Source organism: Echeneis naucrates, chromosome 8 (assembly GCF_900963305.1).
Source record: "Echeneis naucrates chromosome 8, fEcheNa1.1, whole genome shotgun sequence".
In the NCBI taxonomy this organism is placed as follows: domain Eukaryota; kingdom Metazoa; phylum Chordata; class Actinopteri; order Carangiformes; family Echeneidae; genus Echeneis; species Echeneis naucrates.
The window spans coordinates 2,587,221-2,612,884 of NC_042518.1; the positions used below are offsets into that span (position 1 = coordinate 2,587,221).

The 25,664-nt window shown below is 44.9% G+C and overlaps 2 protein-coding genes and 2 non-coding genes across 4 annotated transcripts; 2 read left to right on the forward strand and 2 right to left on the reverse strand.

Moving 5' to 3' along the window:
• Positions 1–473: 473 nt before the first annotated feature.
• dcaf7 (ddb1 and cul4 associated factor 7) lies at positions 474–4,504 on the forward strand. Its single transcript, XM_029508165.1, has 7 exons — positions 474–832; positions 1,102–1,260; positions 1,826–1,937; positions 2,041–2,159; positions 2,249–2,458; positions 2,701–2,818; positions 3,257–4,504. The coding sequence occupies exons 1-7, from the start codon at positions 695–697 to the stop codon at positions 3,427–3,429; spliced, it is 1,029 nt and encodes a 342-aa protein (XP_029364025.1). The 5' UTR covers positions 474–694; the 3' UTR covers positions 3,430–4,504.
• kcnh6a (potassium voltage-gated channel, subfamily H (eag-related), member 6a) lies at positions 4,182–25,664 on the reverse strand. Its single transcript, XM_029508164.1, has 16 exons — positions 25,540–25,664; positions 22,381–22,611; positions 20,843–20,992; positions 20,614–20,717; positions 19,269–19,578; positions 18,458–18,660; positions 11,737–12,162; positions 10,839–11,256; positions 10,328–10,527; positions 9,562–9,814; positions 8,710–8,903; positions 8,216–8,315; positions 7,851–8,138; positions 7,058–7,241; positions 6,508–6,706; positions 4,182–6,165 (listed from the first exon to the last, which is right to left on the reverse strand). The coding sequence occupies exons 1-16, from the start codon at positions 25,613–25,615 to the stop codon at positions 5,884–5,886; spliced, it is 3,618 nt and encodes a 1,205-aa protein (XP_029364024.1). The 5' UTR covers positions 25,616–25,664; the 3' UTR covers positions 4,182–5,883.
• trnac-gca (transfer RNA cysteine (anticodon GCA)) lies at positions 6,953–7,024 on the forward strand. The gene has a single exon. It is a non-coding gene; the product is annotated as a tRNA-Cys (tRNA).
• Positions 21,010–21,081, reverse strand: trnac-gca (transfer RNA cysteine (anticodon GCA)). Its single transcript has one exon. It is a non-coding gene; the product is annotated as a tRNA-Cys (tRNA).

The following is a 25,664-nucleotide window of genomic DNA, read 5'->3' on the forward strand; positions in this document are numbered from 1 at the left end:
GTCCTGGTTAGAAGAAAAAGAAAAATGTTAATCATTACATTTATCTCGTTAGGGTTAGAGTTAGAAACAAGAGAGGCCACAACTGAAAGTATCGAAGCGAATGAGGGTCTTTTGATTTAATATTTGTGTGTTTTTTTCACCTTTTAGTAGAAAAAATTGTATCACTATAGTTTTGGCCAACTATTATTATTATTATTATTGTTGTTGTTATTATTGTTGTTGTTGTTATTACTATTATTAAATCAGAACTTAAACCTAAACATGTTGGTGTTTCGTAGAACTGGACGTGACTTTGAGGATGCCAATACAGGTACGACTTAATTTTCTTTTTTTTTTTTGTTATACATTTTTTTCTTTAGACTCCACAGATATTAATGTCAGAAAATATTTTCAAGGAAATCTTTTAGTTCATGTTACTTTATTTTATTTTTTAGACGTAAACCGGAAGTATGTTAAATTCCCTTTGATTTGACGCTTCTTCTTCTGCTCGTAACGGAGCAATGCCATTCTTTGTTAAGTGAAGTGGCGTGAAAATCTCGCTCCAAAACAAGATTTGCCGAATTAGATGGTCTCCGTCTGCACCTCTGCCCACAGCCGTCCCCGGAAAGTTAAAAGGAAGCCGGAACTGTCCGCCGTTAAGTCCACTTATTCGGTAGTTAGCCGACGCTAGCGCGCTAGCTGCAGCTTCGGGAGGATGTCGCTTCACGGCAAAAGAAAAGAAATCTACAAATACGAGGCGCCATGGACGGTGTATGCCATGAACTGGAGCGTCCGTCCAGACAAACGCTTTCGGCTGGCACTGGGCAGCTTTGTGGAGGAGTACAACAATAAGGTCGGTGCTGTGTGTTGACTGTGGTTATTTATTAGCCAAAGGCTAAATGTGGTAACGTTAGCCAGCTAATGCTAATGCTAGTCGCCCTGCGCAGCATCGAGGCACTAAAAGAAAAAGGAGAAAAAAAAAATAAATCACAGTTTTGTTTTTAACTGCGCAAAAAGTGCAGAGGTGCTCACTTGCACGTCGTATGTGTCGAATGATGTGCCCTGTAAACATTCACCCGGCCGCAGTGGAAATAAACAGGTGATGTGTTTTGTGCTGCTCAGGTTCAGCTGGTCGGTCTGGAGGAAGAGAGCTCAGAGTTTGTCTGCAGGAACACGTTTGATCACCCCTACCCCACCACCAAAATCATGTGGATCCCGGACACCAAGGGGGTTTACCCGGACCTGCTGGCCACCAGCGGAGACTACCTGCGCATCTGGAGGGTAGGAGAGCTGAAGATGATGATGTGTTCTCCAGATCAGCAGGAAAAACCCCAACTGACACCAAAAGCTGCCTGTGCCACAAACGATTCATTGAGTTTATTCGTCTCTGCAACCTGTTTGAATCATAACATGTCTTCATATATTGGATTGGTTCAGTCGTCCATCCATCTGTTGGAAACTGGAGTAAAATCAGCTCCTTCACCAATGTGTTGTGTTTCCTAGATAAGAAAGTAAACTGTGCTAAATGCAGTTTTAAAGAAACTAATAATGCTCAACCTACATGTTTGTGATTTTCTGTATTAGATCAGTTTTTTTAAGAGTACATAAGAGTTGGAAAGTCAGAAAGCGTTGGGAGACAGAATGAAACGCTCCCTGTTTCTCTGCAAACTCCGGTTTCAGGGGACAAAAAGGGGCCAGTCATCAGCCATACTCAGTAAACAGAAAGAAGTTGGTGTTTTGGGGACGAGCTTGTTTACCGCTTGCCAGCTGGCAGCAGTGGCATGGTCACATTGGTTGGAGTATGGATGTTTTCTCACTGCCAAACTCCTCTTCGTTTGTGTTGCAGGTCAGTGACACAGAAACGCGTCTTGAATGTTTGCTGAATAACAACAAGAACTCAGACTTCTGCGCACCCCTCACCTCCTTTGACTGGAACGAAGTTGATCCCAATCTGCTCGGTGAGGAATCCACATGTTTACATATGATAGAAAGTGATGAATTTGACACAGTTGTTCCTTTTTAGTGTGACGTTTGACTGGAATCTGTCGGTTCTTTCTGCAGGAACCTCCAGCATCGACACCACCTGCACTATCTGGGGCTTGGAGACTGGGCAGGTGTTAGGACGAGTGAACCTGGTCTCTGGACATGTGAAGACTCAGCTAATCGCTCATGACAAAGAGGTCTGTTTGTGTCTGCACTGCAGAATGACGTGCTGTGTGGTTGTACAGAGAGAGAATACGTAATCTACTGTATTAATGTGTCTGTACAGGTGTATGACATTGCATTCAGCCGTGCAGGAGGCGGCAGAGACATGTTTGCTTCAGTGGGAGCTGACGGCTCAGTTCGCATGTTTGACCTCCGACACCTGGAACACAGCACCATCATCTATGAAGACCCCCAGCACCACCCGCTGCTCCGTCTCTGCTGGAACAAGCAGGACCCCAACTACCTGGCCACAATGGCCATGGATGGCATGGAGGTCAGTTTATTGTGGATTCAGCCAATCGAAAGTTCTCTCATTAGAACCATGAAACACTAAATGTCACGGAGCCAGTTTATTATTTTATACAAAGCTGTTTTATTTAGTTTTTTAAAAGGATTGTCACCACAAGTAGCTGTTATGGAGCTTGTGATTCAGTTAGAATTTCCCATATTGTTATCAACTGCAATCATCCAAATCAGTCTTCATTGATATGCATGTACAAAACGTGTCTGTGTCAGGTTGTTATCCTGGATGTGCGTGTGCCGTGCACGCCAGTGGCTCGGCTGAACAACCATCGTGCCTGCGTTAACGGCATCGCCTGGGCCCCCCACTCCTCATGTCACATCTGCACTGCAGGTAAGAAACAAATGGTTGCAATCCAGGATGTCCGGTTGGAGTATCAGTTTAGTGACCAACGAACATAAAATGACCAGATGTCAGACCAGGTTCATAACCAGTTCATAACAGGAACCTTAAGTTTGTTTTCCTTTGAATCAACTTGGAATGTGGACTTGTTTGTGTTTACTTGATCAACGCAGTAGAAATCTATAGCCTGATGGTTATTAGCTGATTTGTCCTATGATAAAAGGACAGTGGCACTGAGTCACACAAAGTCACACTGAGCCATTTTTTCCAGACAAGCCTCTTTTTTTTTTCTCTCTCTCTTTTCTCTTTTCTTTGCCATCTGCGTTGACGCCCCCTCATCGGATTGGCCTCTTCCAAAACAACAAGAAAGCTGTTTGAGCTGACGTTCACACACACTTTCAACGGTCATTCTGTTTTCTCTCCCTCCAGCTGACGACCACCAGGCCCTGATCTGGGACATCCAACAGATGCCACGGGCCATCGAGGATCCCATCCTGGCTTACACCGCTGAAGGGGAGATTAACAATGTGCAGTGGGCTTCCACGCAGCCGGACTGGATCGCCATCTGCTACAACAACTGCCTGGAGATCCTGCGTGTCTAAAGCTCCGGACACTGATGTGAAGGGGGAAATGGAGTGCTGTTTCAAATTTGGACTTGATATTTTTTTTGTTTTTGTCCTCATCCTGCTGCTTTCCAGGCGAGGATGAGGTCACACGCGAACTGTCTGACGGAGTATCACACACCTACTCCACAATAACCTGGTTTACATTTCCTTATATGTCTTTTACTCCATTCTTCTTCTATTAAATGTGTTCAGCTCTTATTTATTTTTGCTCACACGGTAGAGTTCTGCATCCGCACAGCAGCTGTAAGAAGTTTTGAACTCTGAGCTGTTGTCTTCGAAAATCAGATTTTTATAGTTCTTGGTGTGATTTCCGCCGGATGTGAGATTATCAGCAAGGGTGTCGATGTTTCACTCGTTTGATTTGTGAAGATTGATAGAAACTGCTGTATGTGGCAGAAGATGGCCTCTCTGATGCAAAAGGATTTGTCATACCATATGAGTGCTGATTCAAACATCAGCATATTATAGTCTTGTTTACTCCTGTGGCAATTTGGATTTTTAAATGGGTGTGTGTCCAGTATCCCCTCTCCAAACAATTGTGTTCAGGTTCAAAATAGTGGCCTGTACAACTTTTAAAAATTGTAAAAATAACCTGAGAGGGCTTCATGTTGTCACTGCAGTGGTGTCCGTGGAGTGTTGGCTGCTGATGCTGTGAGGCGGCCGTGTACAGCAGCACTGAACCTACCAGAGCAATGTTGTTCAGCCTTTTAGCTCCTGAATTATTCTCTTCCTCCTCCTCCTTCTTCTTCTTCTTCTTCTTCTTTGTCTTCTTTGTAGAAGATTGTGCTTGGAAAGATGCTTTTTTTTGTGTTAGAGTGAGTTGTGAAATGAGAGGAAAGTGAAACATCTTTCTGACTGCGTCTGTGTCCACCTCTCTTTTACTTGTTTTCAATAATTAAAGGGTGATGTCCTTGTAGCATGCCATTTACAAGGCAAACTGTACATACATATAAATATATCAACTTACGATGTTGGTAAGCCAAGTGTTCATGTTGTAGCTTTTTTCATAAAGTTTATTATTGAATTTGCTCTAATAAATTGTATTCCTCCATGTCTTAGGAACAAACTTGTCTTTGCTTCATTTTCTGAGTGGATTTAAAGTCCCACCAGTTAACAGTAGCAGCACTGACCTGCAGCCACACAATTTGCTGTTGGGATTAATGTGAGAATGAAGTATGCTGTTTCTTTCATTGCACCATGTGATTCTGGACGTCATGCATCACCATGACAGTCTTATATAATTCCACCCATCCTCTGGGTGCTTCCTGCAGGTCCACACTGCAGCTCTGGAACTTCATGCAGGCTCAGGTAAATTCTGCCTGCTGGTTCCCTACCCTGTCTTAAATCAGGTCAATATCTGAAAAAGAAAACCAGCTTGGACTCCTGGTTTAAGTCTGCAATGTCTTTAATCTAAAAAAAGACGAATAATAGGAATTTGTGATTCATATATATATATATATAAATATATATATATATATAATATATGCTTAAAGGACGTTACATTCAACTTGGGATTGGACCTGTGAAATGTCTTTGTGTCTGTGTGTCACTGACAGTTGCTGTCCAGTTTGAACACACACAGCGCTGACACAAATGAGTTGGAACAGAAGGAAACAGGGTGGAAGCGAAGAGAAGGGAAGGTGGGGGGGGGGGGCGGCATGGGAAACATCTGTGATCCAAAAAAAAAAACTCTTAAGAGCCATGTTTTGAAAAACATACAAGAAAGGAGGATATTTTTCTGTGTACGACGTGACGTCATAACCTTGTGATCCAGTGTCACACTTAAACAAGCTCTGCTGATTCACGTCAAAATGCCAGCACATGAAAGATGAGATGAAAATAACACCTCACTTGTCGTTTGAACTTTGACCTTTCCCTCGAAGTGAGTCAGATGCCTTTTGATATTTTCAGGGAATCCCTTTCTATACTCACAGTGCTGAATTTTCCTTTGACGTGTGGGCAAAACAGAATAAAATGTCAGTTCCAAATAAATGATTTAAACTCTAAATGTGCAGTTCTTATACAAAGTGAATTTAGATAATTCTTCACATGTGAAACGCAGTAGTTGCTGACACTTCTCTTGGAGGAAGCCTCGGCCTACAGTCGACTGCTTCATGCAGGTAAATGTCCGTGTCCTTGCTCTCAACCCACGTTTCCCAGTTTGTGAATCTCTTCATGGCTTCGAGACGGGAGGGACGCTGGAACGAAACACCTCAGCAGCCTGTGAGGGCGTCATTGAATCTGTGAGAAGACGGGAGACACTCTGGACCCTCAGTGGCGTGGAAGACGAAGCCTCACACGCTAGTCAGCAGCATCTGAATGGGACAGAGGAGTTTTTAAAGGGAGGGGGGAGGAGGCAGCAGTCTGAGGGACATGAATTTGACCGTCCCGTCTGAAGGACCATGCTTCCGGGGGGCGGGGACCGATGTCCTAGCTGCCCGGCAGGACGGGGTCGGAGACATGCCTTTGGATCTCCTGCATCTCTGTGGGCGTCTCCAGGTGCTCGGGGAGGGAGGGGAAACGCTGGCTGCCACATAACAGTCCAGGAGGCTCATGGAGCCCTGACAGCAGCGGGGGGGTGAGGTTCACAGAGGCCCGATGTGGTGGATCCATTTCTGGCGACAGAGACATGGTGTCGTCTGAGACCACGGTGAGATGGATCCCGCTGGACAGGGAGTCCTTAGATTTGTGCTTGAAGTCAGAGTCCGGACTCTGGAGAGAAAGAAGAATCGATTCCCCTGTTCTAAATTACAGGAAGCATAAATGACCGTTTCCTTGAGGAATTTGAGAAAGATAAAACTAAAGTTATTTTTTGGACTGAAAAATACTCATCTGATTTTATTCCTCAATGAATTATCACAATATTTAACCTTTAAAGGAATGAATTCAAGACAGTCCAGCAAATGTTTTCCAGGCCTGTTGGATATGAGCTGGACTGATTTGATTATTTATTCTACATCTAATTCTGAAATGAAACACAAAAACAGGAATGCATTTAAATCAGCAGCTGCAGCTGGAATTAGTCCCACCGAGCTCTGAAAAGCAGCACAATACCTGTAGCAGTGATGCAGTGCTGTCGATCTGTACTGGGGGGGCGGAGTGAAGTGTGGGCGCTCCTGTGCTGTACAGGCTGGTGGGGTGAGGCGGGTGAGGGCTGGGGGACACGGCGCTGTAGGCCGGAGGCACCGGGGCCATCTGCCTCTGGAGGAGCTGCAGGATCACGTTGATATCGGCCGTCATTCGGGTCTCCAGCCTGGAGAGGACGAAGGGGAGAACACACAACTTCTGACTTTACAGATAGTTTTCACACATTATTCAGCCTCCTCTTTGACCCTTCCTCATATTTCCCTCCTCCTCTCTTTCCTTCCTCTTTCTCATGCAAGTCATGCAGTTCCCCTCGCCTCCGCTCGGCCGGGAGCTGATAAGGGAGCTTAGAAACAGAAAATAAAACATTAACACATGACTAATAAAACTGCCTATCAGCTGCTCAACAGCAGATGGGGGTATAGCTCAGTGGTAGAGCATTTGACTGCAGATCAAGAGGTCCCCGGTTCAAATCCGGGTGCCCCCTCATTTTGTTTTTCCTTTTATGATCAGGACTCACCGGTTCAACTGGGACTGCAGCAGCTCCAGCCTGGACTCCAGCTCGCTGGGCCGGTCCTCGGCGCACGGCGGCGGGTGGAAACTGGCCCTCACTGACGACGGCCTCCTCTGCCTCTCTGAGAACTGGCTGGCTCTGCGGCCCGGCCAGTAACCGTACAGGCCTGACATGCTGATGGGAGCTGCCGCTGTTGAAAAAGGCCTTATTAAACTTCATTTAGTCAAAAAGATCATGCAACATATCGGACAGCAGCAGTTTATGGTTCACTTCTGTTCTGTTCTTTTTCGACAAAGTTTCACTACTAGTTCCATTCGTATTGGTAGAGGAGGGACTTTTTAAAGGTAGAATCACAGAGCAGGCATTTATACACATATAGGAAGTCAGAATTTGCTACAAATTTAGTGTATATATCATTTATATTTCAGAATTTCAAATACACGTCACCTAAACTCAAACATTTAAAAATTAACATGAAAAATGCACAAATCATTTTAACCATAAGTACAAACTATCTTTTCTTTGCGTTTGTAACTGACCAGTGGCCTCGATTTGGTGCTGAGGTTTGATGACTCAGCTAAAACTCCACCCATCGCACATCAAACCTGACGCTCACCTATAATTTAAAGAGGGAAGTTATTCACTCCCTCATATAATTATTGACTCAGAAGTTCCATAAAAGTTCTGAGTTTGTTACATTTCTTCATTCAGATACAGACAGGATGTTTCTGACACATTTGGAGGAAGATGGTGGCGTCTGACGTTGTCATGAGAGCAGAGAAAGACGGAGAGTCTTTACCTGGGAATGGCGGCCCTCCGAGGTCGACGGGCGGCCCCATCCCAGCCGAGGGTCCACTGTGAGGCAGGAGGTTGACCACTGCTGGGGGGTAGTCTCTGGTGTCCCCTCCGGGGGGGTAGAGCTCACCCTTGCTGTGTCCCATGGGCTTCATCTCCTCATCACTGGACTGGGAGCAGATACTGGCGCTGCTGCAGAGGTCTTCCCAGTGGGATCCTCCCATCGTGGCCCGGTGGTGGTTCGCCATGGGACAGGACGGATCGGGGTACGAGTCCTCATGATCCGTCCCATCTGCACAGACAGAGAAAAGGAAATGCCATTGAACAGAAACACGTGGAATTAGTCAACCTGCGTATCCACTCACTCACCTGGGCGGTTTCGGCGTCGCAGGTAGCTCCTCCGATGTCTCGTCCGGCGGTAGCCACACTCCGAGTCCCTCCCCGGGCTATGCTGGTTTAATCTGTCTGCCTGATACAGATCAGTGTCAGTAATTCAGAAATACAAACACACATCATGTCTCAAGCTTGGACAACAAATCATAGACCTATTGCATTAGATTGATTGAGGGGAAACGTGTCAATGTACAGATGTCACTCAAACACGACTATTTAGGTCATAAGCACGAAAAATGCTGTTTTTTGACAGCAAGACAACTTATCATTTAAAAGTAGTATATTTTTAGAAGCTGTGGACCAAAGAAGAAGAACCCTTCCTTTGTTCTGAATGAAAGCAGCTATTACATCCTGAAGCGTGTGCAGAATATTATGTGGATGCAGATAAACTCTGAAAGCTGAAGAGTCCGTCACTGTGAGGGTGATGTTTTTAAATACTCTGTCTGACATCGCCCCCTGGTGGCACTCACATCTCTCAGGACGAAGGTGATCTCCAAGTTGTGCCAGAACTTTTCTGAAAAGTCGGGATACATGTCCAACACCTCCAGCAGGTCGTCTCTCAGGATCTTGTGAAGGTCGCAGTAGGTCAAAGCTCGAACGTCTGCGCTGGACTTCCCCGGTCTTCCGTAGAGGCTGATGGGTTCACCAAAGATGTCATTCTTCCCTAAAGAAACAACAGACAAGAAGAAGAAGAAGAAAAAAGAATGAAATCAATGGATGTTTGAACCAAGTGAGGCAGCCGGTGTAAGTATAGTATAGTGAAAGCAGTTTACTGACAACAATGTGATGGATGAATCTCATCCAAAAAAAAGAAAAAAAATAAAAAAGAAAAACAAAGCACAGCAGTGACACCGATCCTCAGCAGCACTGCAACAATAATGGTCCCCTCAAACACAGCTGAAAAAAAAAAAAAAAAAAAAATGACCTATGCAGCCTGGATCTGAGCACCGGCCCTATTGATGATCAATGCAACTGTGGAATGGAAGTGGAGCTGTGCCCAAACACCTCTGGCAACACAACACATGGAGGAGTGTGTGTGTGTGTGTGTGTGGGCAGTGTGTGAAAGAGATGAGAGGATGACAGAACAACCAGACAGAAAAGGTTACAAAAGAAAAAAATCCCAAAATGTCAGTGTGACATTATGATTGTGGTTGCTGCCATTTAGAAACTGCGTGGCAACTTTTAGTGCTTTCAGCTTCACCTCATCGTCTGCTTTGTAAAGATTTCAGAGTTTTTTTTTTTTTATGTTAATTAATGTAATGAATCCGACACGAATATTCAGTGTGGATCAATAGAGCCCTTCACAGCGGCCTGTAGCTCACCCAGGATGGCCACCACAACGTCGTCCCTCAGGATCTCTATGGAGCCTCTGGAGATGAAGTAGAGGGCGGTCAGGATGTCCCCGCTGTGCACCAGAGTGTCTCCTGGAGGAGCATGGGTGGTCTTGAACCGCATGGCTAGAGCCCGCAGGCAGCCTTTGTTGGCACCTCGAAAGGCTTTGCAGTTCTGCAGCAGACTGCGGTTCAGATGGAGGCAGATGTCGGCCTGCAGACACTCGGGGAAGCCCTTCAGGACCTGCAGGGCAGAGGGTCAATTTGAATTAACCAGTCAAGCAAGCTAAAAATGTAAAATAGCGTAAAAGAAAAAAAGAACCCGAGGGTGAGCGAGGGAGAGCAAAGGACAGCAGCACAAACGGATTATCTATTCTCACATTGAACTGGCTGCACCAGGCTCACACAGCAATGTGACGCACAACGTCACAAACGGAGCATCTTGAGTTGACGCGTTCTGTCGTATAAACGGAGGGCACCCAGGGTGAAACTGGGGCCCCCTTGGTCTTACTGCACCCCTACGTCAACAAAAGAAGCTCTTTCAGGAGGAAGCACCCAGATTTGAACTGAGGACCACTGAGCTATACCCCCACACAGAGGGCCAGCGTCACACCCAAAATAGCCTTTTGCATTTGAACATTTTGGTGCAGCTGTTTCTAAATTGTGTAAACCAAAATCCAATTTCCAGGAAAAAAAAAAAACCAAAAAAATATTCCAGCCTTTACCCACAATCCACCCACACTTCTTCGTGACTCACGGCGTTCATGTCGATGCCGTTGGTGTAGGACCAGGCGTGTTGGAAATACTCCTCCAGCCGCTGTCTCAGACCTCCGGGGATCTGGTGGAAACGTATGAACTCTTTGACCCGCAGCATCTGGGTGTGGTAGCGGGCGGTGCCTGAGTAGAGCCTCTGAATGATGGCCGACACGTTACCGAAGATGCTGGCGTACATCAGAGCTGCACAGGACAGAAAGAGTGGCCGTTAGCGACGTCATAGAAGATGAGCGGTTCCTGGTTTTACTCTGATGTCGCATCTCTCTTTCTTTTTGTCCAATAAAAAGGTAAAAACGTTCTATTTGGAGGAATCGATGATTCAGGAAAAAGATGTATGGATGTCATTGAAGTTCTTCAACAGACAGAATCATGACACATGAATGAGTCACCAGTAAAATAAGAATTAAACAGCCTTGTTTGGATTGGAGCAGCCAACATTTTTGGGAATTTTGAGCGAGCTGTGAGTTGGAAACAGGGCGTCCCAGTCTACTCACAGCCGATGAGCATGACGCAGATGGAGAAGATCTTCTCCGGGTTGGTGTTGGGCGAGACGTTCCCGAAGCCCACACTGGTGAGGCTGCTGAAGGTGAAGTAAAGGGCCGTCACATACTTGTCCTTGATGGAGGGGCCCGAGGTGACGTCGCTGTCGTTGTACTGTTTACCGATCTGGTCGGCCAGGTTGTCCAGCCAGCCGATCTTCATGCCTCTGATTCGGGCGGAGCCTGTGCGCTCCACGTTGCCGATGGCGTACCAGATGCAGGCCAGCCAGTGGGCGATGAGGGCGAAGGTGCACATGAGGAGGAAGAGGACAGCGGCGCCGTATTCTGAGTAACGGTCCAGCTTCCTGGCCACTCGCACCAACCTCAGCAGTCTGGCCGTCTTCAATAATCCAATCAGAGTTGTCGTCTGAGGCTGGTGGAGCGAGAGAGCAGAACAAAAATTTGATTTTTGTCTTGAAAAACAGAAGAAAGGTGGAGCAGAATCTGACCTGCCCTGATTCCACAGCAGCCTGATCCAAACCTGCTTCATGGTCTAGTTTCCTCTAAATGGGACCGTCATGTTGTATTTAAGACGAGCATTCAAATTCACCTTCAATCTCAATTACAGCATCATTTCATAACCCTGAAAATGTCCATTAAGCTGTTATAATGTGTCTTTTCTGGTCTGTGCAGACAAAGAAACCTTCTTGTCATTCAAAATAAAGCCATTATTGATTTGTTATGATTCACCAACTGCAGTATCGGCTCACTGACACGACCGCCATTGATACTTAAAATGAACTGAACCATCACTGATGTGAGTTTGTTCTTTGCCCTTTTAACTGCTGTAAGAAAAAAATCATTGTGTCACTTCATCCGAAAACACAAGGTGCTGTCAAACGTCTGTCCTCACCTCCTCTGACCCGGAGCGGAAGATGAGCAGGTCGAAGGGGATGGCGGCCACGATGTCGATGAGGAACCAGCCCTTGAAGTAGTGCTGCGCGATGCGTCCCGGGTGGCTGACCACCTCGTCGTTCTGGTTGACGTAGGTGGTCCTGAAGTTGATGAGGATGTCCACGATGAACATGACGTCCACCACCAGGTCCACCACGTTGAGCGGGTTGCAGGTGTAGCCGCAGGTCCTCCTCCGCTCATCTTCCACCTCGTTGAGAAGGAAGGCGGCCGAGTACGGCGTGAAGATGGCGGTGTAGATGACCAGCAGCAGGATGACCCAGTCCCACACCGCCTTGAAGGGGCTGTAGTGCAGGATGGTCCATTTGTGGATGCGCGGGGCCTGGAGCTTGTACTCTGGCAGCACGTCAGCACCGAGGGACAACACCTGAGGACACGGGGGGAGACAACAACAGGACAAACAGGGGTGTGAGGGCAAGTCCCGATTTAACTCTTCACTAAGGAAATAGATAAATTTGGTATCAACTTTATGAAGATAGCAATAAATGTTAATATGTATATATGACTTAAAACCATAATTAACAGCTAATACAACAAAGGTTGTGTTCTAGCAATTGATCAATAGATCAATAACTTCTCATCACCATTATCATTTTAATATCATTAACTAAATATAATTTCAGGTTTAATTCCTCAGATGAAGTTTATTATTCATGACCTGCAGCAGAATTCATCTTCATAATTCATAATTCACTGGAAAATGGGCCGTTGTTGCTGTTTTGCGTTTAGAAACAAAACAAACAGACAAACAAACAGCAACAACAACAAAAACAGCCAAAGACAGCAGATTGTCATTTCTTAGTATTCACTGAAACTCTCTGCAACTTTTAATGTCTGACTGTTCTGAAGTTTTCTCATCTTTGGATTGCTGTTATTGTTGATTTTATTTGTTCTGTATTTTTTATATTGTTTTTCATTTTCTTGTTCTTGTAAAGCATTTGCGAACATGTTTAAAAGCACTCTGAATATGAATATGAATTAAATGTAGTATTTTTGTTATTATTGTATACTCATTATCACTTTATTTTACTTGTACCAGTGTGATTGCAGCTGTCGGGGCAGATGGCCGCCCTCTGTGAAGTTTCAGTCTCTCCAAAGATAATTTTTCCTCTTGCTGTTGCCAAGTGCTTGTTGAGTCTCTGTAAATAATTTTATAAAGAGAAGGTCTAGACTTGCTCTGGGAGGACAGTATCTTGGGATAACTTCTGCTGTGAGTGGGTGCAATACAAACAAAAATGGATTTGAATTTGCATTTATAATGTTGGTTTGTGCTTCATGCAAATTGCACTCATTCTGCAGCTGCAGACTTGCAGCAAAAACACATAAAAGCTAAAAGCGTTTATTAGAAACAGCCATAGCTTCTCTTTGGCTCACGACCAACTTGTACATAAAGATTCAAATGTGAATGTTTCTCTTTAGATACAAACATCTAAAAACGGAAGAGAAAAGCTCCAGGCTACATCAAACCGAGATTGAAAAGACCTGTTCCATCACTTTAACAACAAAAATATCCTGATTAAGTCCAGATTAAAGTGTATGAATAAATCAGTCGCTGCAGCTCACATGGTGTATCGGCGTACACTGTATGTCACAGCCAGTCAGAGTTTCACTTATAAACAGCCTTAAATAAATTCCCACCAAAGTCTGGCTGTTAAACAACAACAAGCTCGTCCATCTTTAAGGAAGAGAAGAAGGTCCAGTGCCGCCACCGTCACAAAACTGCATTAACAGACATAAAAATGAGACAGCAGGATCCCACTGACCGGTACGACAGTAAGAGCCTCGGTGCTCAGGTTCTGATCCTGGTGTGGATCACCGCAGCAGAGAGGGAGGCTCCTCCAAAGCCCCCGCAGCCCCACCTGCCTCCTGCTGTGTGGCGGCCACCTCATCTCCTTCATCACCAACGAAAAAGCCCTGAAAAACTAAAAACCAGCTCCAACGGCGTCCCTGTGCACCCCGTCCTCCCAGTGAGCCGACTTCAACTGCCTCTGATTCACCATGTGACCCCCAGTTCCGGTCAATTGTGGACCAGAATAAGTGCTGTCATTGATTTCACACCACACTGGAGTGATTTTGGTTCATTCTTGTTAATTAAAAAGGTCAGAACTTAATGGGGCTGATTTAACTGTGATGACTCTCCACTAACAGGCTGCTGTCACGCATAAAGGAAAGCTCTCAGTGTTTTGTTGTCCTTCCATGTTGTTAAAAGTCCTGCAGCAGTTAGAGCACCATTTGCATTTTAGTTTGCATAATCATGGTCATAGTCAGCACGTCAAAAGAAGCTGGACTTGTATGACAAGCGGCTGCAGAAGCTCTACGACCAAACAGTCACACAGGAAGCACAAAGTATGGACGATTTAGACTGCTTCACCCCTTCAATGAGCAAAAATACAGTTTCTTTCCCCTTTCCCAGCTGAGATGGAGCCAGTGGACAGAAATAGTCAAAGTAAACCACTTCCAGAGGACAAAGTACAACATTAAAATAAGCCCCTTGTGCATATTTGGCTAAAAAAGAAAGTTAAGACAGCTCCAGCTTCAGTTGGTATAATAACTCAGCTTTGTATGCAATGCCCTTAACCCACAGAGGATTGTTGGCAGCTGGTCTGGCTCCACAAATCAGCGTTTTTTTCTGCTGCACAAAGTTGGGAAATAAGGATTAAGGTGGAAAACTGGGTGAAATGTGTTGAATCCCTCTGGCACAACAACCCCGGGCTCTCTGCTGCAGATCAGCCGCTGAACAGATGCAAAAAGACAACACAGTAATGAGAATATAAACACACGCGCGAGGTTCACTCATCCAAAAAACGTTCAGGTATCGATGTTGTCTGCTGCTCGCTTTAGTAATGAACCTGTAATGAACCTCCTGTTTGCACGCAAGCGCTCTCTGTTGCCACTGACTTTATAATTGTGAAAGCAAGCGTTCACTGTTTGGACATTTTATTAGTTTCCAAGGACAGAGGAGATGTGACGATTTAAATAACCATGAAAGAGTCAGAATGGACACAAATGAGCAGCTTTTGAGGCACGAGGAGTTCAAAGGTTAATAATCACAATCATAAAAAAAACACGTTATTATTAATCGTAGTAGAAGTCACAATGAAAGTGCAAAATCCTTCATAAGAAACCCGTCTCTGCTAGTTGTATTTGCTTTTCTATCCTTGGATGATGGCCGTAAACACAACGGGGAACTTTTCAGTCAGAAAACAGCAGCAGCGGTTTCTGGACTGAAACACATCAGGCAACATGACATGAACTGATGCTGCTCACCTCCGGAGCATCAGTGAGTCAACAGGACAGGTGAGGACAGGTGAGGACAGACGTGGAGGAGGGGGAGGTGGGGTTGAAAAGGACACAAGAGGACGTCAGAGACAGTAAGAAACACTCACAGGCTGAAGTTTCTGCTTGAAGCTCATGCTGAAGCGACCCACGGGGGAAAACAGGAGACTAAGACTATGAGACAGCCAGAGAGAGAGAGAGAGAACAGGGGGGAGAAGGCAACCTCCATCCATACGTCTATCACCCCCCCTCCCTCAATCATCCTCCCGCCTTTGGCCCAGCCCTCGCTGCAGGATCCTCCGTCAGGAAAAAATGATCCAGTGACTGTATGAACGGAGGCCCCTCCCATCTCTGCAGGTCCTCAACAAGCAACACCCCCCAATCTGAGCTCATTTATTATCAGAGAAAGGTGCTCTGACTTCTAAGACAGAAAAACAAAAGGTTTTAATTTAACGTTAAAGCTCAACTATTTCTGCTGGAAACAGAACATGTGTCACTTATCCTCCACTTATCCTAGTTTTAAATGTACGACACTGTTTTTTAAGGTTTTATCTTGTATATATTGGAAATATACTTTTTTGTTGCATCGTTCACTGAAGCACACGTCATTAAAGAATAATGACTTTTATCATATCTGTGATGAGAATCCTATAGTTTTAAATATGAACCTGCTAAAATGAACACAGATTTTTAAAGCTGATTGTTTCTCCTGTTATGAGCCGATTCAAAGCCAGGGGGCACCACAGAAACACACTACTGCATTTCCAAACACACACACACACACACTCTCTCTGAGTTACAGTGTGCTTTTCTACAATTATCTGTCTTTTACAAGCTGCAGTCTGGTCAATCACACTGTGTGCTTCATGTTTGGCAGACGAATCAATGTGAACAACGATCAATGACAACCTTCATTTCCCTTTTTGTAAGGTGCCAATCGAAATCCAATTAGAAGGGCGAGAGAACGAAAGAATTTTTTTATTGTATAACGGACCACAACCAAAAGAAGGCGGCGTCGTTGACTTAAAGGTTTAAGTCAACAACGTGATTGTTGTTTAGAAAAGTCACTGCTGGTGCTGTGACCTGTGAGGCCCGAAGTTCATCGGCCCCGATCCTGCCGAGAGTCCATCGGAGCTGATCCAACGGGGCGAAGGCTGAAACTGGCAACAGTATGAAGACGACCACGATGGGAGGGTCAAGAGAGAGGGGGGGGGGGTGTGGCTGTTACAGAGAGGATGCCCTCCACTTCCATTATCTGCAGAGGCCAAGGTCACAGGCAGCGTCCGGCCAACGGGCACCGCTCGATAGCCTCACGGCTGCTGCCCCTTTTTTTTTTTTTTTAATTCGCTTTCATAACTACATCTCACCAGGACCCCTCTGCACTCCCACAGACAGTCTGTGATCCCCACACACAACAACATAATCTCCATATGCATCCTCTCACTCTCCGCTGAGACCCCCCCGACACACACACACAGACACACAATCCCTCTGTGCTGCCAAACCACCATCCAGACTGACGTTACACACAGCAGATACAACTCAGGCTGTTACAGACCACACAAATCATTTCAAACACATTTCTATTCCATTACTTCTTACTACATTTCATTTCTGGTCATTTAAGGGCCCACAAGTTTGTTTTGTGTTTATCTTTTACTGCAATTGGGTGTTTGAGCTTCGCTGGGCAAAAAAAGAAATTATGATATCTTTATATTTTCGTTGAGTTTGACACTAGAAGCATTTCAGCATTGTTAAAGCCATGCAAAGACAACTAGTTATCTTGAATGTATATATAACGTGGAAACTTGAATCCTCAGACACCTACTGTTGTTCAAGGCAGATTATTTTAAAGCAGCTAACTGGTTCAAACTGAGCCTCTTCCTTCAGGATGAAGGTTATTGGTATGAAAACGCACAACCAAACAGCAAAAAGGGTTTTAATCCAGCTGATCATTCACTGAAGGAGCTGCATAGAAGCTACAGAAGAGTTTTTGCTGAATATGTATGTGTGCGACTGATGACTCATGCAAACCAATTCAAGACAAAATATCTGTAAAAGTCGTCACGTGAAAACATTTAAATCAAATGGATTTCAGCTGGCGTCGGACCTTTGTCTTTATTTAAAACCAGATTTAAAGACGTGTGCGGTCTGTCAACAGGGAACATACCAGGCACTAAGACAAAAACACACTTTTCATTTCCCACCAAATGTGCAAATGTGATGTCAGCGGAGTGAAGATAACAAGATAACTTCAAGGAGCTGTTTCTACCCGTCCAGACGTTTTTGTTTTTTTTTTTTTTTTACCCGGACCACAGAGGACATGCTGCCTCCACATTGTCGGCCGAGTCCCGGCCGGCTGTCGATACCACTCTCCCTCCCGGTGTGAACAAGTGAGATCTCACCGCCACAGTTGAGGCAGAAGCAGTCAGCCACACGAGGTGACAGTGCAGTGATGATAATCACGCAAACAGAAGAGAATAAACAGGCGCGTTCGTCTGCCCACGGTTAGGATTACAATTAGAAACTGGAAAGCCTGTTCCAAACATTATCGGGGAAAAAATATCCAGTTAAAAAAAAAAAAAAAAAATAGAAAACATGTTGTGGTTTATTCTTCTTCAACCAAGAAATAGAAGGAAATTAGCCAGCGTTTGAAAAAAGTGTACAGTGAAAAAACAAAACATGACCTCCTCGGCTCCGGCGGGTCGGAGGGAGAGTCTGGCTTTCATGGAAGCCCCGCAGATAAAAAACTGGGTTAATGTGATGCACTGAGGGAGCCCCGACAGTGATGGACTTCCTGCTCTGTCCCAAACACAGCTGGTTGTTTCGAGGTAGAAAGTAAAACATGAATTCATTCCAGTAACGTACTATTACAGTGTATGCAATAATAAAGTGCTTCTATAACAGATTACGTATTGCAAAGATTCTTATTGTTATAATATTATTGGGTTGATTCTACATTTATTATTAATTCAACATCTTAACAAAATCTCCAAAATGCCAATTTTTAAGGAATTTAAATATCGATATTATCATCTGACCTGAACATTATAATAGAATGGCAGATTCATCTAATTTCTTCAATAAGGGATCCATTAATGGGTGTAATCTGGATTTAAATGTATTCCATCCTCGGTGGTCATCCATTATTTAATCAGACTCAAGTTTGATTAGAATCATTCAGCCAAGTCTGGGAAAGAAGACAGACATGTATATTCAGTTTTCAAAGATCAGATCAAACTTCAGGAAGCATAATTGTCTTCATTTTTTGAATACAAAAAAGTCTGAGATGAGGAAAGGCAAATGTAGGATGACTGAATGAATGAATGAATGAATGAATGATGGACCAGAAGCACAAAGAGAGAAATAAAATGTAATCTTCTTACCTGTGTGACCTGAGTGACCTTCTCCGTCACGTTCTGGGTGCGGTCTTTGAGCTTGCTGGGCGCGATGATTTCGATCTCTGTGGGCGAAGGGGGCCTCATCCGGTCTGAGCTGAAGGTGAGCGTGACCTGAGGGATTCGGCCAATGGTCCGGTGTCTCATCAAATCCGAGTCTGAGGTGGAGTTCAGCGCGCTGGGCTTCAAGTCTGCAGCAGAAAGGTGGAAATTATACATCATGCATACACACATTTCACACGTATATGAAGAGAGTTTTTTTATTCCTGTCAATGAAGGTCCAGGTGTGAGGGACAAATCATGAGGACACTAATATGACTGTCTCTCCCCTCAGCTTCAAAGACACATATGGACGTAATATTATGGTGAAAGTACATGAGTCAGACGGAGCGTGATGGGAACCTGCATCCTGTCAGAAAAAAAGAAAGACAATCTCCACAAAAATATTTCCCCTGAGAAAAGACGAGATGGGGGGGCAGATGTGCAAAGATGAGCCAGTTTCACACAAATGGACCACAAAAAAACCACCCACACACACACACACACACACACTGACGGAGGGTTTGATCAGTGCATCAACTATGAGGGAGGCAGCTGCACGCGCTCCGAACGACGCTGTGTGTGTCACGAAGAAACGAGCTGAGATCTGAGATCTGTCTTTTTCTGTGTGATGTAACAGTTCAGATGATTTCAGCGAGTCGTGGCAGCTAATCTGACTATAATGAAATAGGCGTGATGGATACATTTCAGCGTTATGATAATTAGGTTGTTGAGACGAGATGGCTCCCCTCAGACTCACTGCTGTAGGTTCGGGGGTCGCCGGGCCGGCTGCTCCACTCCCCCCTCATGCCGTCGATGTCGTCCAGCGACGAGGCACGTCGGAGGCTGCGGACGCTGTCCCGGGAACAGCTCCGGGGCAAAGCCCCCCGGGGGAAGGCGATCCCGGGGTCCAACCGTTCCGTCAGCAGGGAGCGCCGCTTCGTGGACACCTGAGCTGCAGGAGAGGGAGGATCCAGGTCCTGCTCAATGAGGGCCTCGGTCTCAGACTGCATGCAGCTCTCCTTGGACGGGATCCGGAACTCTTTCAGGGGGACGTCCTCGCTGTTTGGCTGTAAAAGAAAGAAAATTAATAGAAAAATAATATCTGTATCCATCCATGCATTTTCTGTACGGCTGATGGGGTCCATGTCCTCTGTCCAGAGGGCCAGTCCCCCACATTCAGACCATTCAGAGCCACCAATCACGCTGATGCGTACGTCTTTACTGGCCCGTAAAGATTTTCAGTAAAAATCTAAAAATATCATCTGCTTGAAAAACAAAAGGGGGTCTGCAGCAGAAAGGAATGTCTCATTCCTGCCAAAGAATTTCAACATGTAAATCGGGGGCCTGGCTTGGCCCAGCGCGGCTCAATGTCAGGTATGAATACATTTAGGAAATTGTTTCTCTAAAACTGTGATTCATCAAAACACAAGAGACGTTGAACAGAAGTGAAGGAAGATTCTGGGAGCAGAAAGACACATTTTTTTGTCCCTCGTTCTTCCGTTCAGTCAAATCAGCCAATCCTTTAAATCCAAACAGTTCCCTCAGTGAGGCTCACATCGCGGCACCAAGAGAGTCTGAGTGCAGGATGTTTTTTTTGGTTTTTTTTTTGTTGAACACTCTACATACAAATGTACAGTGGAGGAAACAATCATTTGATCCCTCGCTGGTTTTGTTGGTTTGCCTCCTGACAAAGAAACGAAGGGTCTATAAGTTTATTTTAACAGTGAGAGACAGAATATCAAAAGGAAACGCAAAACATGACTTAGTACAGCACAGAGGTCAGACGTTATTAAATGCAAATCAGTTTATGTCTGTTATTTAATGAGATTTTCTAGATTTCCTTCTTGATATTCTGTCTCCCACTGTTAAAATAAACCTACCATTAAAATTATAGACCCTTCATTTCCTTGTCAGTAGGCAGACTTACAACAGCAGAGAGGGATCAAATAATTATTACCTCCACTGTATAAAGAAAGAAAGGTTAAGTGCGGCTGAAGAAGGTTTCACTCTGATAAAAATGTCAGGTTCATTTGTGTGTAAAGCCCAAAAATAACACAATGCGTGGTCAGTGTAGGTGTGTGCATCTGTGTTTGTCACCTCACCTGCAGGTAGTCCACCATGACGCCTTCAAACTGATCTTTGGAAAGTGAAGGTCTCCTCATGGAGCGCAGCATCGGCAGCCTCATCTTCAGCCGGCGATTCTGGCCTGAGGAGGAAACTCTGTTCAGAAATCCAACTGAATCTATAGAAGTAAAATACATTGTGGGGCAGATTATTTATTTCTTTGACTGCAGTGACACTGATGTGATGTGATGGATATAAAGTGTTTACAGTAAATCAGTCCTTGGGTGACTCGCTGTCTGAGGCCGGACTTCTTGAGCGAAGCATCGATCAACTCCTGGAAGTCGAGGATGAACATGATGACGACACCTTCCTCGCTTTTCACGGGGACAATGTCCACCAGGCAGGGCCGGCAGGTCCCTGTGGACAGAGAAAAGAGGGGGCACCCGGATTTGAACCGGGGACCTCTTGATCTGCAGTCAAATGCTCTACCACTGAGCTATACCCCCGACATGTGAAAACCTGAACACCATCTGATCCAATTTTTCCTCAAAGCTTCACACTGCAATCAGTGCGAAGTAAAAATAGACACGGGGGCAAGGGCAGCTCAGACACACACACTTAGTGCCTGCATTCAGACCTCCTCGCACAAACACTGACAGAAATTTAATCAGGAGGTAAGGCTCGAAGCGACTTGTTCTGAATCACTGTGTCCACTTGTTCGGAAATGTTCTCTGCTTGTTCAGATCGGGAGCGCAGCAGGAAGCAGGAGAAAAAAACAAATAGATGCCTGGTGGATTCGAGCCGGCGTGCTGATCTCATTTCCATGACAACAACTCTCCAGACTGCACTCCTCATGCCCAAATGGCCAAAGTAACAAAAGACACACCCGTGAACACAACTGCCATATGCATGTGTGTGTTTGCCTTTTTTATGCCTCAGCTGCAGATAAACAGGTAAATGAGACAAGGACTCCTGCAGCAATTAAGAGAAAGTCAGAGTCAACAGGAAGCGAAGCTCTGAGAGGAAAGAGCGCTCAATTAAATGTCACCACACGAGTTTCAGATCAAAACTTTGTGTGTCAGCGTGGCTGTGTTATGCTTTTGTGTTTCCTTATTTAGCTTTGTCATCACACCCTCGCCAAGACTTCTCATTCCCTGGCGTTTTCTCATCTGCCATCGTCAACGTTGTGCCTTATTTGCACAAGTTCAGTCAAAGTTCTACAGTCAAGACGAAGCCGAGGATGCGAAATAAAGAAAGAAAACAGATTGTAATGGCGAGGTGGGACGGGGATTTAGGTTACAGCAAGAAAACAATATGTCGGAGGAGCAGGTTTTAAAACCAGATTAGGAACAGGATGCTGAGTCCGCCTGCCTGGTCTCACCGGGGAGGTGACTCACAGCCAAGAACTCACTATGTGATTTAAAGCCTGATTACAAAACCCTGATTTGACCACGATGACTGATTTTCAAGACTGTAAGGGAGGAGGGAGGGGACTATAAATGGCTGCCACACATGAAGTGGCTCAGATTTCTTATCCTTTTTATTATTAGAATATTTTTTCTGCAGTTTGAAAGAGAACTATGAGCGAAGAGGAGTTTTTTTCAGGACCAGCTCAGGCTTCTGGATGTTCCTGGATTAATGAGGATTGCTTGTTGGATTATTTACACTAAAATCGTCCAGCTCAACCTGACAGAGCCCGATGTGCCAATAATTCACAGGGCGAAATGGTGGAAAGTGCAGAGTTCTGATGGACAGAAGGCGCCCGGTCAGAGTCCTGAGCTGTCAATCACTCTCATCCCGCCTACCTTCCTTGGCGTAGTACAGGATCTCCACCTTGCGCTCCTCAGACCCGAGCAGGGCCTGGGCCAGCTGGGCCAGGGCGCTCTTCATGGTGCCGGGCCCCACCAGGAACTGGCAGGTGCAGGGCTGCTGCATGATCTCGGCCCGGCTGAAACCAAACATCTGGCAGAAGCCTTCGTTGCAGTAGATGATGCCGCAGTTCTTCATCTGGGCATTGGCGATTAGAAACTTGCGATCTGAAAAAACAAACAGGCAAAAATAAATTTAATTTAAAAATGTATTAACTCACTGAAGCCACTTCACACTTGAATAGTTCAGAAAAGGGTAATATATCATCTTCTGTCCAAACAAAACATATTTTGTTCGGCTGGCTCACCGGTTAGCTTAGCTTTATAGTCATAGTTGTTTGTCAGCTCTCTGGGCAGCTGTTTGTGGTTTCCTGTCATCACAGAGTGCTGCTGATTAAGGTTTCAAATTTAGATGTTTCTTGTCTTCATCCTATCAACGTGACCTGAGCGCAGCAACGAGCTGGACCTCGGCTAGCAGGTTAGCATGCTACCTTCAGTAGAATAAAATGAAATTATTCAAACTAGCAAATAAATAAATACATAAAGTAAATTAATGTTGTTGGTTTCCATAAATCAGAAATTTAAAAAAAGAAAAGTTTCCATGCTTAAATCACAGAAATTTTACACAGCTTTTGTTGCTAATGTTGACGCTGTTAGCGATAGCAAAAGCCCCCAATGAGCTGTCTCCATCACATTAAGGGTGGATTTATTTTTAACTCTAAAAACTTCTCATTGAGAAGTCTACGTACTGCTGTTTGGTTTTGTAGGGACCTTCAGGTGAATCCAGCATTTTCTTAATCCATGGTAATCTGCTCCTAAATTGAATTCCCTCATTTTAACATCACATTTGTTGAATCAAAGACATTGAAGGGCAGGAAAACCTTCAGCGTCTTTGTAACTGATGAGGTCTTCATTATAATGAAGCTTCCTCCACAATCAGCTGAAGTGGAACTAATGAAGTCCACCTTTCCAAGGCACTAATGCTATTACAGGCCTAATGCCCCCCCCCCAGGGACTGAGCAGGGGCAGTTGGGCACTTTAACATAAGAGCTGCTGTGGCGTCACACGTGCTCTTTTTGCAGCTTGTGGGAATTCACAGGTGGTTGACGTCCGTCTGGATTAGCTGGAGTCATTCTGTCATCATCGTGGAATTACCCACATGTTTGCAGAAGGGTTTAATTATTTGCCTGAACTGTTATGTACATCATTTATTCCTTTAAGGCTGTGGGCTTTTTATGTAGCTATTCATATTGTGTCCATTTCCTTCTTCTGTGCATTACATAGGCACAAAGTAGTTGTTGTCACATGTTAAGCAGCCGATTATTTATCGACGATCTCTGGGTTTTATCCTACGTCACGACCTAGTGTGTGTCAGCCAATCCATACAACACTTCTGCAGAATTACACAGACCTAATAGACTGCTGCCGGGATAAAAATGTCATTTGGCTGTAGGCAAATAAGTGTAAATAAACAAAGTCTATATTGCAGGAGTAGGAGTTTATTTTGGATCTTTTCTAAAATAAATCTAAAAAACTATCCAGCAATAATTCTACATATACACATTTTGACCAAGAAGGTGTAGGCAGAAGCTTCATCTGACTGTACCTCCCCTTTTTCCATAATTTATTCTAATAAGCAGATCTTTTATTAGTAAATTTAGACAACATAAGGACAAAACAGGACTTTAGCTCATGTCTGTGGGGAACAGTTCGGGCTCTTCCTGGTCTGTTGAACCTTTCATGGTGAGTATTTCAGGGTTACTCTGTGCTCAGAAAAAAAAAAAAAGAACTAAAAGAAGAGCTGAATAGGCTGGTACGCCGTACTGTTCCTGTTATTGATGATTGTAATGTACGTGGCGCAGGCCACCAAAAAAAAAAAAAAAAAAACCCACCGTGATGGTGAATTAGGACGGTTTTGTTCGAAGGCCGCTAATGGAGGAGTTCAATGGGGTAAATAAAAAGTAGATAAATAACCTCTGCAGCCTCTGACTGGCCCTCTTATGATGCTGCGGTGGAAGTGGGTTCAACAGCTCTGTCTGTTTGCTGCCCACACATGAGAGGACGGGACTCTTGTCTCTGCGTCTCTCTTTAAAGTAAATGGGTGAGCTCCTCTGGCGGAAAGCACATCCTGTCCAAAGTCATTATCTGGGGCTCACAGCAGAGAAAACACTGATCGTCACACCGTTGCTAAGCAGCACCACTGTGGCACGTGCACTCACCTGGTTGTGCACACGTGGCTGTGCGTTCACACACACACACACACACACACATTTGGGGGACATACAGTTGAGGCATTGCATAATCAGATCTTCCTCAAAGGGAAGGCCCACTGATTGAAGCGCTGGCCTCAGAGCTGATCAGACTGAAACAGATAGAAAGTTGTCACCAAATCAATTATTTCTCCACGTTTGCTCAGTTTCTGATCAGGACCAGCTGGTTATTTCCTGTCCCACACATCCAGTCCACACTGCGGGTCATCCCTCAGCGACATTAAACGAAGGGCAGGCATGTGCCAAGAAGGAGACAGACTATTACAATCCACCCGACCTACAGAGTTCACTGTGTGGCTTCTTTGGTCCAGAACCATCAGAAACCAGAACCAGGACTAATGATGGATGGTACAGACGGCAGGTGTCCCTCTCTGATGGAGCATGATGTGAGGCGTCAGGTGAGCTCTCACAAACACACATGCAGGTGCAATAACAGTCAAACATAAAAGGAGGAAGTAACAGCAGGGGGGGGGGGGGGGGGTCTGTCAGCATCACTGATAAAAATCAGCTAAGATAGTTCAGTGTAAAATAGAGAGCCTGTCAGCCCGCCACCTGCTCAGACCGGATAATATTCAACACACACACACAAAAACAGCAGGAGAAGAAATTATCACAAATTCAACTACACTTAAAAAAAAAAAAACCTAAATAAAAAACCAAACCTGCTCATGTGTGTAAATACAACCAGCTCCACAGTGTGACGATCAAAACCCCATTTTAATGCAACAAACTTTCACTTTCTTTATATCCTCTGTCATTGAAAGGTGAACATGTCAGTGCTTTCGCAGCACATGGCCATAACTTGGTCATTTTCATGTGCACTTACTTTGCTCGTCGAATTTCCTGATGATGGTGTCCAGGTAGGTGTTCTGGAGCGCAACATGACCGCGTCTCACAGGCATTTTGGAGCTGAGAGGACCGAGCTCTCCGACTCATCAATGTGGCTCTCCC